The 13,508-nt window shown below is 53.6% G+C and overlaps 1 protein-coding gene across 2 annotated transcripts in view; it reads right to left on the bottom strand.

Moving 5' to 3' along the window:
• KSR1 (kinase suppressor of ras 1) overlaps positions 1-13,508 on the bottom strand; it is a 162,135-nt gene that overhangs the window by 13,176 nt on the left and 135,451 nt on the right. For both annotated transcript variants that reach the window (XM_078437518.2, XM_078437519.2), the window contains exons 11-18: positions 13,138-13,179; positions 10,724-10,778; positions 9,470-9,518; positions 8,259-8,638; positions 5,661-5,757; positions 2,588-2,721; positions 1,714-1,845; positions 425-560 (exon numbers count right to left, since the gene is read on the bottom strand). In XM_078437518.2, the coding sequence (XP_078293644.1) occupies positions 425-560; positions 1,714-1,845; positions 2,588-2,721; positions 5,661-5,757; positions 8,259-8,638; positions 9,470-9,518; positions 10,724-10,778; positions 13,138-13,179 (1,025 nt within the window). The remainder of the gene's footprint in view (positions 1-424; positions 561-1,713; positions 1,846-2,587; positions 2,722-5,660; positions 5,758-8,258; positions 8,639-9,469; positions 9,519-10,723; positions 10,779-13,137; positions 13,180-13,508) is intronic.

The following is a 13,508-nucleotide window of genomic DNA, read 5'->3' on the forward strand; positions in this document are numbered from 1 at the left end:
AGACAGAGTGCAAGCCAGGGAGGGGCAGAGAGAGAGGGAGACACAGAATCCGAAGCAGGCTCCAGGCTCCGAGCTGTCAGCCCAGAGCCCGACACGGGGCTCGAATCCACGAACCATGAGATCCTGACCTGAGCTGAAGTCTGATGCTTAACTGACTGAGCCACCCAGATGCCTCCCACCACCCCCTCCCCCGCCGCCACCCACTATTTTTTTTTAAAGACCATGGTTTTGTATAAAGAAAAACAGTTGGATAATAAAGGACACAGACCTTTTAGCCAGCAGCAAAGAGGCCTGCCCAGCATACTTCTGCCTCCTGGTGGGTCCCCTTTCTCAGGTGAGTAAATGAAGAAGGGTACACCTGCTGTGTACCCAGCCTCCCTCCCTCTAGCCCTCCGTCCCTCTCTAAGAACAGGGGGCTACTCACAGTGACTTCCTTCCCCAGGCTGACGGAGGCCAGGACGCGCTTCATTCCCTCTCCGCTTCCAATCTGCCAGATCAAGGCCTCTGCAGCTTGGTTCTTAAAGGGCCAGTCTCTTGCTTGAAGTTCATACCAAACAGTCCTGTGGGGACCACCCATGCAGCGTGAGCTCCTGAACCGCTCAGCCCAGCTCGTGCCCGGGGCGGGGGGGCTCCTGCTGCCACAGTGTGAGGAACCCAGCCAGAGCATCCGGGATCCTCCCCCAGCTTTCCCCACCCACCAGGCTCCCAGAGATACCATGATGGCATCCCAGCAGCTCCTTCCAGTCACAAGGGGACCCGTGGCCCTACACATCTGTTGTGATGGAAAGTCTGAGGCTGCACAGGCTCCGAACAGATATCCTGCTACAAATGTCTAGCCTCAGTTGGGCTGATGCCTACGTCCAAGGTTGTCTGAGGAGTAACAAAGGCCAAGCCCAGCGCCTGGCACGCACACAGGTGCTAAGTAAGAGTTCAAGGTAAGGAGAGGAAGAAACTACCCTCAGGGGAAAGGACACCCAGAGATGACAGGGTGAGGCCCTCACTCAGCCTCTCCAAGCTCCCTCACCTTTCCTGACTCATCTTGACCTTCTCCGTTAGACCCCCACTGTTCAGTGCAGGGGCCACTAGCCACGGGGGGCTATCGAGCAACTGAAATGTGGAGAGTGGACCTGAGATGTGCTGCGGGTGCAAAGTACTCTCCAAAGTTTGGAAACTTCGTTGGGTAAAATAGCTCCTTAATTTTTAAATTTTGATTACATGTTGAAATGATAATATTTTGGATATATTGAGCTAAACACATTATCAAAACAGATTTTATCTATTTTTCTTTTTTTTTTAGCATGGCTAAGAGAAAACTTTAAATTCTGTATCTGGCTCACGTTATGTGTCTATATTTTTATTTTTCTCTTGGTTAGCTTCATGGGGGCACTAGAGGCTGGCTGGCAGGACCCCCTGGTTCTCCCAGAGGGACAATTCTTAGCTCTGGTCAGCATCTCCACGGGGCACTGGGTGAGACAGACACCCAGAAATTACCTTAGTCCTCATGAAACCTTAGAGGAGGTACCATTATTCTTCCCATTTTACAGCTGGGGAAAGAGAAGGTCAAGGATGTGGTTCCTTAGCCAATAAGCGGCAGAATCAGGACTTGAAGCACGACATCACCCCCTCCCTGCCCCCAAGGTCAGCCGTGCCCTTTCTTTCGGTCACTCTTGGCCTCAGAGCCCCAAAAGAGAGGGACGCGTGGGTCTTCCTCACCCAAATGCATAGACGTCAGCAGCTTTGGAGAACGGCAGCTGGTCCTCGTCCTTCCCGGGGGTCATCTCGCGGACAATCTCCGGGGCCAAGTAGCACAGCCAGTCATGTGACAGCTTCAGCTGGTTCTCACGCCTGGAGGCCAAGAAGTCAGAACAAGGACATGGGGGCCTTTCAGCCAGCAGCAAAGAGGCAGCCCGGCACACGGGTGCCCCAGGGCCAGCACCCCACCCATGCGTGGCCCCGAAAACTGATCCAAGCACACTGATCCTGCACTTGGCCAAGGCACCGGTGCTTTGGGGGGACGTTACAGAAGAGGGATAACCCGGTTTTTCTAGGAAAGCAGGTATTAGCAGGGAGCTGATTGATTCTCCAGCCTGGGAGAGTGGAGTGTCTACAAGAAAGGAAATCAGTCTGCCTGTGTATCTTACAACCTGGCCTGGGGCTCGATCTCCAGCCTGACTGCCACTCTCCCTCCTGGAGGTCCCCCAGATTCTTGGAGAAGAGCCTTTCTCCCCACCCCCACCTTTCAAGATTTGGGGAAATAAAACCTGATGCTCTTCCTCATACTGGGGACATGAACCCTCGTCCCCTGTCCAAGTCAGTGAGCAAATAGGTCACATGTGAGCAAGGGGACCCAGCCTCCACGGGGTCAGCCTGAGAATGAAGCGCCACGTATGAGGGACCCAAACATGACCCATGCCTGACTCGGGACCAGAACCCTAAGGACAGGACCTAAGCAAACCTGGCCTTTCCTGTAGGGAGGGCAGCTCCTCAGCAACAGATAGCAAGTGCCCAGACCTCAGCTGCACCTCGGAGCCTGGCCGGCACCACCCAGTTCCTCCTCGTTCCGTCCAGACGCCCAAGGCCAACTCACCGTCCCTCTCGGACCACGCCCGAGATCCCAAACAGCCCGAAGTCTGTGATGACCACTTTGCCGTTGTCATAGAAGACGTTCTTGGATTTGAGATCTTTGTGCACAATGCCCTTGGCATGTAGATATCCCATGCCCTGGAAAACAGCGAGCCTCACGTCGGCGGGGCGGGAAGACGAGTGACAAGGATTCACCTTGGGCTGCCCACCTGGGCTGGGCAGTGAGCTGGACACCCTCCCCACGTCGCCTCATGGGATCTTCAAAATCCTATGCGGTCGAATTATCTCCATTTTACAGATGAGGAAACCGAGCCTCAGAGAGGGGAAGTCACTTGCCCCAGGCCACACAGCAGTTAAACAGCATTGCTGAGGCCTGGTTCAGGCTAGTCCGTGGCACTGTGCTGTCCAAAGGGCACTGTATGCTTAGCTAAGGTGTGGAGAGGGTGACGGGTGGGGAGCTGGGGGGGTCAGGAAATGTATAAAGAGCCGTGATACCCCCCACGTTAAGTCATACAGCAATCGGGTGATCTACAGGGTCTCTATCAGGCTTCACACCAACTGGCCTCTACCCGTAAGCTAGGCAAGGGCTCAGGCTGGGGAACAGAGATGAATTCCCAGAGAGGGGGCCCCCAAATTCAGGTGGTCCCAGTGTCTGTATGGGACACAGGCCACCTGACGCAGGCACGCTCTCACCCAAGGTCCAACTGTCTTCTGACACGAAACTCAGGACTCCCACGTACTCCCCCGATGCCCTCCAGAACGGGGGCAGCTGCCACCGCTGAAGTGGCCATCCCGCCAGCTCAGAAAGAGGCGCATGTAAGGCCACCTCTCAACCGCCCACGTGGAGGACGCCTCCCACATTACGAGAGTCCTTCTGGCTTTAAAGCTACTTGGGGTGAGAAGTGGACAAGTAAACAGACCACGTTTAGGGAACAGAAAGAACGAGCCGCGACACAGAAGCCAGCTGAGGCCAGAGCTCGGTCCGAGGGGGTCTGGAGAGCATCAGAGAAGAATTTACACGAGGCCGGAGATGGGGAGGGCGTGGGGTCTGTGGTAGCACCCCCCCACCACCTCCCAAGGCTTTCAGGAGAGCTCTCACCCACGCTGTGCAGAGAGCCCCGGGAAAGACTGACTTGCTCCTTCCCCAAAGTCCATCCTGAATGCAAGAGGGTCATTCCTAGACTATCTGCCCCTTTCCCAAACCCAACCAAGGCACAAGCCTTCCTCAGGGACGAAAGACACCACCCGGGGCCAAACAGGGACCAGCTACATGACCGAGGACGAGTGGCTGTGCCACTCTGAGCCTTGTGTACAGAAGACGTACCACGGGCTTGAAAGGCCAGCTTCAAGAGATGCGATTTAAGTGCCCAGGTCTACAGGGCACCCGGGTGGCTCAGTCAGTTAAGCGTCCAACTTTGGCTCAGGTCACAATCTCGTGGTTTGTGGGTTCGAGCCCCGTGTCAGGCTCTGTGTGGACAGCTCGGAACCTGGAGCCTGCTTCAGATTCTGTGTCTCCCTCTCTCTCTGCCTCTCCCCCACTCACACACTCTCTCGAAATTAAATAAACATTAAAAAAATTTTTTTTCAAATAAAATAAAAAATAAATGCTCAGGTCTGGAGCACAAATCCCCTCCCTTCTCACGGTATCTCGGGGTCTCCAGAGTAGCTCCCCAATCACAAACCTAGCCAAAGGACAGGACCCTGTTCTCGTATTTTGAACCTCAAGACGCCAAAGATGAGAACAAAAGAAAGTGGCTTAGGGAGGACAGCGTTTCAGCAGGTGGAAAACCAAACGAGCCAGCAGAGAGGCGGCTTCCGGCTCTATGGCTCCAAAATCTTTGAGTAACTTCTCTCGTCTGCCCCTAGAATCTTCCAGATGGCTCCTTCATCTGACCTCAGCTGGTCAGCAACCATACAGACGCCCCAGAGTATGGACCGTAAGGAGAGGAAAACAGTTTGGTGCGGGGGAGGGAGGCAGGGCAGGGGAGACAGTGGGGAGCAGGGCCCAGCAAGTCAGGGGACAACATGAAGTAGGTGTAACACCCAGCGGCTCCCTCCACCTCCTCCAAAAGGAGACATGCTGCAAACGAAGGCATAAATGTGGGGTTTTAACGGAGAGGCTTTGAAATTTAATTCATTAATTTAGCCACATGGACATGTCACAACACGTGGAAATCTTGATTCGCGCATAGAAGTCACTGATGACTTGTGTCTCTTCCTTGCTAAAGACCCGCACGCATGCACACATGCACGGTGGATGGCGGGAGGGAGGGAGAAAAAGGAAAGGTGGGAGCGGAGGCGGGAGACAGGGAGCTGCAGGGGGGTCCTACGAGCAAGCTTTTCAACAAAAACAAGAAAAGAGGAGCTCCTCCCCAGCAGCAGTCTGGCTTTTATCCAAGCCTGCTAGGTTGCTGAATGAAGCAACTTATAAATAAGCTTTTCTTTCATTTGTGTTTAATTACTATAAATAAATAAATAGATAGATAAATAAATAAATAAATAGAATTTAAAGCCACCAATAAACAAAAAACTTAATAAACAAAACAAGGAAGGGAGGAAGGAAGGGAGGAAGGAAGGGAGGGAGGGAGGGAGGGAGGAAGGCAGGCTGCCTGAGGGCTGGTCCTCACGAAACTTGGATTTGGAAACCTGAAGGCAGAAAAGCGTGGGTGCTTTCACACTGCCCTCAATCAGTTCAAAGACGCTCATCAAGCGCCATGCCCTGTGCCCAGTGGGCCCTCAGCGGATTATTCCATTCTGCTCCAGCACTAATCCAATGGGGGAGGCTATATTGGAAGCCCCATCTTACTGGCTTACTGAAGAGGAAGTCAAGGCTCAGAGAGGCTCATTGACCCGCCCAAAGTCACACAGCTGGTGCGACCAGGATTCAAACCCTTAAAGCCTGCCGTGCTCCAATTCGTCCGTCATCACAGACTGGGCGTCTAGCTCCTGGCTCTGAGTGGATGAGACACGGACAGAGGGAAGGAGACGGGGGCCCACCCTTGAGGTGCTCCAGCTACAGGAAGAGACGGAGCAGGAGGAAGGCCAGGAACCCCGGGACCAGCCGGCTCATCCTTTACCTTGATGATCTCCTGAGCAATCTGTCTGGTCTTGTTGATGTCCAGAGACGTCTTGGGGTCCCTCACAAATGAGTGCAATGTCCGCCCCTTGCAGAAGCTGTGGAGAGTGGTGGGGTCAGACAGAGGTGTGGGGCCAGCGCAGCTCGACCCCAGCCCTTGCGGCCAGAGTGGAGGACCCTCTCCATCCCCTGGACTGGTGAGCACCGGAATCCTTGCTCTTACCCAAGCCTGACGCCCATTCCTTCCTGGCCAGGCCTGAGCGTGCAAAATCACACACACATGCACCTTGTTTCCTGAGGCCCAGGCCCTGCCCACCCCAGAACAGGAAACCCAGTGCACCAAGGCTCGTGGCAACCCAGAGAGCAGCCCAGCCTCAGGGGATTCAAGGCGGGAACGTGCCCCCTCAAACTCAGGGAAGAATCTGGCCTTTTAGGACTACAACTGGACAACATTTGGGGCTCTCCATGATGATGTGCACGATCTTTTTGCTGTTTTCTGATCACAGACATTTTATTACCATATAGGAGTGTGCAGGAGGAGGGTGGCATCATCAGGGGTGTCAGAGTGATTATTGGAAAATGGGCTCACATTTTCAGGCCTCCTCCTGCATTGACTCCTAAAACCTGGGCTGAGCAAGGACCCGGAGAGAATGTATAGCTCACTCCCCTGTTCCTGGGAAAAGTTCAGTTAAGGCATCTCATGAAGAAGCTAGTTTTAGGAAATTCTCCAAGGAGATAGGATTCTTAGAGCCTCGGAGACCTGGAGAACCGGCCGAGGGGTCTGGGATAGTAACTGACGGTTCCTCGTCTGTGTTCTAACGCCCTCAGCATAATCTGGTAATGGATGTTTTGTTATGTGTAGTCCCTTTAAGCAGACTCAGATTCTCATGGCGTTGCAGGGGTGAATGGAGGGATGGTGCTGAAGGTTCTTTCAAAGCACCGGGTCTGGCTACAGGGAACATCATCAGAATGTTAATGAGTGGGCTCTTGGTTGATAGGATTAAAGAGATTTCTAGTTTCTTCTTGAAACCTCCATGTATATATTCCAAAATGCCTTCACTAACCTCTTGTTACCGCTTCTGGTTTTTTATCTTTCATTTATTTTTATTATTTTTTAATATTTATACATTTATTTATATTTTATATATATTTATTCATTTATTCATTCATTTATAGGCTTCACACCCAGAGCCCAATGTGGGACCTGAACTCACGACCCTGAGGATCAAGACCTGAGCTGAAATCTCAAGACCTGGGTGCTTAACCACCCAGGTGCCCCTTGCAGTTCCTGATGTTAAAAGTAAATGCCCGGGGCGCCGGGGTGGCCCAGTCAGTTAAGCATCCGACTTCAGCTCAGGTCATGATCCCATGGATTGTAGGTTCGAGCCCCACGTTGGGCTCTGTGCTGACAGCTCAGAAATGGGAACCTGCTTCGGATTCTATGTCTCCCTCTGTCTCTGCCCCTCCCCAGCTTGTGCTCTTTCAAAAATGAATAAATGTAAAAAAAAAAAAAAAAAAAAAAAAAAAAGTGAACACCCAACAACAACTGTTTGAATGTCAAAACGTTTCAGCCTCCCACGCTCAGTGCTGGGGGAATGGACAGTCATGCACCGAAGGCTGGGGGGGACGGGTGAGCACTTTCTGGAGTAGAAACAGAAATGCCCATCAGACCACCACATTCGTACACTCTCGCCCAGCACAAGTACTCACAGAAGTTCACCAACATACGGAAACAAAGATGTTCATTACGGCAAAGTGCCCAGCAAAAGAGGGCGGGCTGAATATACTGGGGGCAACCAGGGATCCGTCAGAGCCCAGCCCACTTTCAGTGAAGTCACGGTGGCAGCTTGAAATCAGCTGTGGGGAGAGTATTTGCACCACAGGAATTGACCCATGCACAAACAAGGGCTTCCTTCCCCACCACCCAGGAATCGAAGGTTCAATGTTTACGAGCACACCACTGGGTTCAACTATGTGCCAGGAATGTGGGGTGAGCGTTAAAGATTGCACTCAAGTGGAGAAAGCAGGTGCGAACCAGTGGGACCTGTATTTTTTTTTTTTTAATATTTATTTATTTAGAGAGAGGGCACAGGCGGGAGAGGAGCAGAGAGGGAGACACAGAATCCGAAGCAGGCTCCAGGCTCTGAGCTGTCGGCACAGAGCCCCGACATGGGGCTCGAACCCACGAACCGTGAGATCATGACCTGAGCCGAAGTCAGAGGATTAACTGACTGAGCCACCCAGGCGTCCCGGACCTGTGCTATCTTTACAAAGGAATGGATACTTGAAAAACCTGAGTGTATACAAATTTCTTTATTTTAACAGAAGGCGTGATAAGCATCTGTTTACAGTATATCCACCTTCGGGGAGAAGCACCCCGGGAGAAGCACCCACGTGGGGTGGGAGGAGACTAGCTTTCATCTTGTACCTTTCTGGAACACCTGATATTCTCTGTCCTTAGGCATCATTTTGTTTCTTTTGTTTTTTAATGTCAGTGCGGTTATGTGGTGGGGAAATCAGACCCCGTTTTGCCTTTCCCCGTTGTACCTCTCCACATTAAGACCGCCACACAAATAACAGGGCCCCGGGGCGAGGTTACCTGGTGATGATGGCCAGATGGGGTGGGTTCATGCAGGCCCCCATGAAGAGCACCACGTTCTCATGCCGCGTCTGCCGGTAGTTCATCACCTCTTTCTTGAACAGCTTCAAGTGGTCCTGGTTGTGGCCGTCCATCTCCAGCAGGCGGATGGCCACCTCGCCGTGCCAGCGGCCTCGGTGCACGCGGCCCCAGCGGCCCTGCCCGATGGGCTCGCCCAGCTCCACCTGCTCAAAGGGGATGTCCCACTCCTGCAGGTACACGCTAGTCTGGCTGGCCTTGCGAGAGATGGGGCCCCGCCAGGGCCGGCGGGAGCTCGGCAAGTCGTCCACCTCGTCCTCGTCGTCCTCGGCCTCTGACTTGCCGGCCTCTGTCTCCTCGGCCTGGAAGGAGGGGGAAGGGATAGGGAGGGCCGGCAGAGCTGGGCTCAGCCAACTTGCCCTGCCCAGAGCCCCAACCAGGTAAGGGAAGAAAGAGGCAGGGGCTCTAGCCGCAGCTCTGCTCCGGCTTGCTGTGGCCAGGGGGCAGGTCACTTGGCACCATAGGGCCTCAGTGTCCTCATCCACAAACTGTGGCGCCTGGCCCAGGTGGGCCCCAAGGCCCTTCTCGCGAATCTCCAAGATCGACTGATGAACGACATCTAACCGCTAGGAAAGCAAATTAGCGTCCGCTGGCATAGACGAGTCCACCCCCGTTTATCCTTTCTGGGCATTTCTTTGTTTAAACAGAGTTTCCGACTGTCCTCCGGGCAGGAGCAAATCGGTCTACACCCCAGTGCGTTGCTGGGAGCCAGGCTCGGTTGACACTTTGGTTCAAGGATGTAGACGGTGGTTTCTATGCCCTGGCTCCAATCAGAATCACTTGGGGGGCTTTGACATCGTGAAGATGCCTGGCCCCAAGTCAGACTCATTGAACTAGAGTCTCCCAGGCTGGGCCCCAGGCCTCCGGGCTAGGGGTGGGAATCATGGGGATGAAGGGCTTACTTTAACCTCAAAAACAAAACAAAACAAAACAAAACAAAACAAAACAAAACAAAACAAAAGAAGGTCTGTGCTCATCACTCTTTTAGGCTGTGCACCTGCTGCAGCGGGCTCCTGACAGGGCCCTTCCCAGGGCCCGGCACCCACGCGCTCCCCACACCCCTATGTGCGCAGAGACGAGGAGGAGGGGAGAGAGAAGGGACCATCTCCGGGCTGCGCGTCACCCGCACTCACCTCCCCTTCACGATCCTCCAACACGTCTGCTTTTGGCTGGTTGTCGAGCCTGAGAGCAAAACACGGTTTGTCAAGGAGACCCTGGCGGCGGGTCAGTCTGCTCTCAACTGGGCAGGGCCACATCGTGAGGCCCGAGAAAGGGCCACCAGGCCTGCATCCGTACTGTGACCCACTTGGCTGTGGGAAAGGCAGTCTGGAGGTCGTGGAAGCAGACAGGAGGCCAGAGACCAAACCCCATCTCCCTTCTTTGGCCTCAGCCTTCTTTAGACTAACCTGAGGGTGGTGGGGGACAAGGGGTGGGCAGGAACCACTGAGACCCTTTCAAACTTGGTGCCCAGTCAGAGGTTCTGAGCACAACGTGGGACTTGAAATCATACTTGAGAACCGGCTCTGTCACCTCCCATGGGACTTCGTGCAATTTTTTTTTTTTGACAGATTATTTCTTTTGAGGGTGAGAGAGAGAAAACGAGTGGGAGAGGGGCAGAGGGAGAGGGAGAATCCCAAGCAGGACCCTCACTGTCACAGACTGTGAGCTCATGACCTGAGCTGAAATCGAGAGTCAGATGCTTAACCGACTGAGCCACTCAGACGCCCCTCTTCTTTTTTTTTTTTTAATGTTTATTTATTTTGAGAGACAGAACATGCACATGAGTAGGAGAGTAGGAGAGGGGCAGAGAGAAAGGGAGAGAGAGAATCCCAAGCAGGTTCCTCACTGTCAGCGAGGAGCCCAACGGGGGGCTCGATCCCACGAACAGAGAGATCATGGCCTGAACCCAAATCAAGACTCAGATGCTCAATTGCCAGAGCCACCCAGGCACCCTGATGTCTTAACCCCTCCGTGGGGGCTTTCTCCTCTGTACAAGGATGACAACTACTTTAATACCTACCTCTACCAGGCTGAGCAGAGGGCTCAGCAGAGCCGGACGTGGAGAAAGGGCTCCATAAACGGGAGCGATTTTTAGTAGGCACCTCTAACTCTGAGTGGCGTCTGCCCACCTGTCTTGGGTCACAAGACTGTTCCAGGTTCACATATGTCCCTACCCAATGTTGACTACACCAACAGGAGACAGACAAAACCCTCTGGCCAAGGTCGGTGGTCCGGGGAGTGGGTGAGCCCAAGGAGTGCCCCCCGCTGGCTGGCCCAGAGCAGGAGCTCAGAGACTTAAAGGTGGAGTGGGAGGTGGTCGGGGATGTGGGTCCCGCTTTAACAGGTCCCCATGGGAAAGAAAGCGAACGCAGGGTGGGGATGCCTACCGGGTACTGTCTGCTGCATCAGGGGACGGGGCCGCCTGTGGAAATGCGGAAATGTCTGTAGGAAACAAAAAGCAAACACAAAGCATGAGACCCCCTCCCTGCTGCCTCACGGACACGGTGCTTACCAAGTGCACGCAGCAGAACGGTGCCTCCCCTCCCAGCCAGCCCCTCCCAGCGCTGCACCTAAACCGGGCACTTCTCCTAAACCGGAACATGGACACAACCTCCACGGCACGTGGTTTTGCTCCCACAGCTCTGTGCAGGTACGCGATTGGGATTCCCCAGTCAACCCCAATTCCTTGTGGCCAAATGACCCCATATAAGCAAGCGGTAAAAGCAAACTGCGTATTATTTACATGGGGGTCAGACTCTCCATCTTGGCTCAAAGGCAGTAGCTGGTGCAACAATCCCCTGAAGGCAGTAAGACCCCTTCAGGGAGGCCAGCGGAGGCCCAGGGCAGGGCTTGCAGATGGCTCATTAGTGACACCTCGTGTCTGGCTCAGCTGCTGGAAATTTCTGGCAGGAGCCAGAGGCCCTGCCCCCCCCTTGACTTCCGGGTTTGGGCAGCTCTCAGAGGAGAGGAAGAAACGCACAGTCCACACCTCCTGGAACCCAAAGGTTGGGTAGGTGGGGCTGACCCTGAGCCTGGGGCTTTCCCAGTTTTAGCACTGAAAGTCCCACATCCGGGGGACACCAGACAGACGGTCACCCCAGTGTGGAACCCCAAAACCGTGGCTACTTCTGTGACTCTTCACTCCCTCCTCTTTTGTCAACAAAAGAAGGTGGCTGTGGCTGAGTTGTCAGCACCCTCTCCCTGCCTTCCAGGACACAGAGCCCCCCAACTCAGCCATCAACGCCTCCCCCCACTTCAAGCTTTCTCTAAAGCTTTATCCAAGGCTACCTCTGAGGTCACCTGAATCGCCACATTCTGGGAGCTCACAGACCTGGAGAATCTGATAGAGGCTGTGGGCCTTCCTACCAGGGAAACGCACACATGCACCACTCCTGGGGGATCTGGGTCCTGGAAGCCTCGGCCAAGGCCCCCCCAAGATAACACTACCCTGTGTCCACAGACTACCCTCCTTCCCAGCCTGACCTTCCCACCCCTCCAACACAGCTCAAATATTTCCACAGAAGATAACACGTGCATAGGGGATGTCTCCACACCGCACCCCAAGTGGGAGGGAACAGCGTCTCTGAGGCCTCATGCTTTTCCTTAAACATTTAGAGTGTATTTTGCGTTCTGCTCCAAAATGTGTCCATGTTTGTTTTTAACAGGTATATAGTCCCTCTCCTTCCCCAACATATCTTCAAGGCAAGATGGATCCTTCTGGAAAAAGAGCCATGTTTTCCCAATGCTTTTGAGGACTCCCCTGCACACTGGGCCTTGAGCTGGTAACCAGGGAGGCTCTTAGACGGGAGCCACAACAAAAATGGGTGTGAAACCACAGGGGCAGCTTGGAGAGCCTCCTGGGGCCAGTCCCAGGGCCCTGACCCCTGCCAGCCTGCTCACGCCCAGGCAAAGCCACACTAATAGTTCTGTAAGAACTCCACAAACGCTCCAAATCACTCCCCTAATGGAGCCGGGCTGGCAAACAGAAAAGCCTGGACTAACCAAAAGACCATGACGCCAAGACGGGCCTGTTTAACCTATGAGAAAAACAGCTACAGTCTTTGTCTAAACACAGAGAGACTTCATATGGCTAAATTAAGAATTAAAGTTGCAAATTACTTATATGAATGCTTGTCACCCTCAACTGGAGAAATAAGTACTAACCACAAAAACTCCTTGGGGGCATGAATATGGCCAAATGCGAAGGTTGGCACATAGTAGGTGTACAAAACAGTTTCTGTTGGAAGGGAATCAATCAGAAGAGATTGAAAGTTGTCGCCTTGAAAATTTCTAAAATAAAGCTGCATTCTACTTTATCGCCAGCAGATGGCGCCACGCAGCAACACTCAGGCAGGTGAAGCCCCAGCAAGTGAAGGCTGCAGACTTTCCCCAAATTGTCTTCCCTTTCTGTAAGTAGTTTCCTCCTCACGGTGTAGGAGAAGATATTTTAACAGGTGCCCATAAGGCGTCAGCAAGAAGGTCTGTCCCTCCCTCCTGCAAACTGGATTTCCGCCACCTGTCAGTTGTGTGACCCCAGATAAGTTGCCTATAGTCTTTGTGCAACAGGCTGGACAGGATGGAGGCCAAGGTCCCTCCGGGCAAGTCACTGCCCCTGTGAAGGGCCCACCTCAAGCCTACCCACCCCGCTCCCTTTTCCCAGCTGTGATACACAGTCAGCTCTCAAAATAGGTGCATGTGAGGCTCAGGCACCATGGAGGTACCCAGGGGAAGGTATGCCCAGGTGGGCTGAACACAGGGGCCACAGCAAGGGCCAGTTAGTGGAACCGTGCAAAGGACTCACCTGGAAAGATAAACTGTTGTCTATGATGAATGAAGTAGGCAGCTTTAAACAGAAGAGGAGGTGAGTCACACACACAGAACAGCAAATGCAGCGAAGGAGGAGGGGGGCCAGGCACGGGCTGCTTATGGGGTGGGGTGGGGCAGAACAGGGTGATCCACGCAGGAAGGAGAAAAAGAACTGAAAGGAAATGGGTGCTGGCAGGAGACCCCAGGAAGGGGCTTTCCCGGGAGGACTGGGGTTGGGAGCTCGTGTCCCCACTGCTGCAGAGACCTGGCTGACGGCATTCACCTCCCAGGCTCACTTCTCTGTGAAACGTGCGGGAGCCCGGTAGGGTGAAATACTGAAAAGGGAATTGTGCCGAGTGCAGAGGA

Source organism: Panthera onca, chromosome E1 (genome assembly GCF_046562875.1).
Source record: "Panthera onca isolate mPanOnc1 chromosome E1, mPanOnc1 haplotype 2, whole genome shotgun sequence".
Lineage (NCBI taxonomy): Eukaryota > Metazoa > Chordata > Mammalia > Carnivora > Felidae > Panthera > Panthera onca.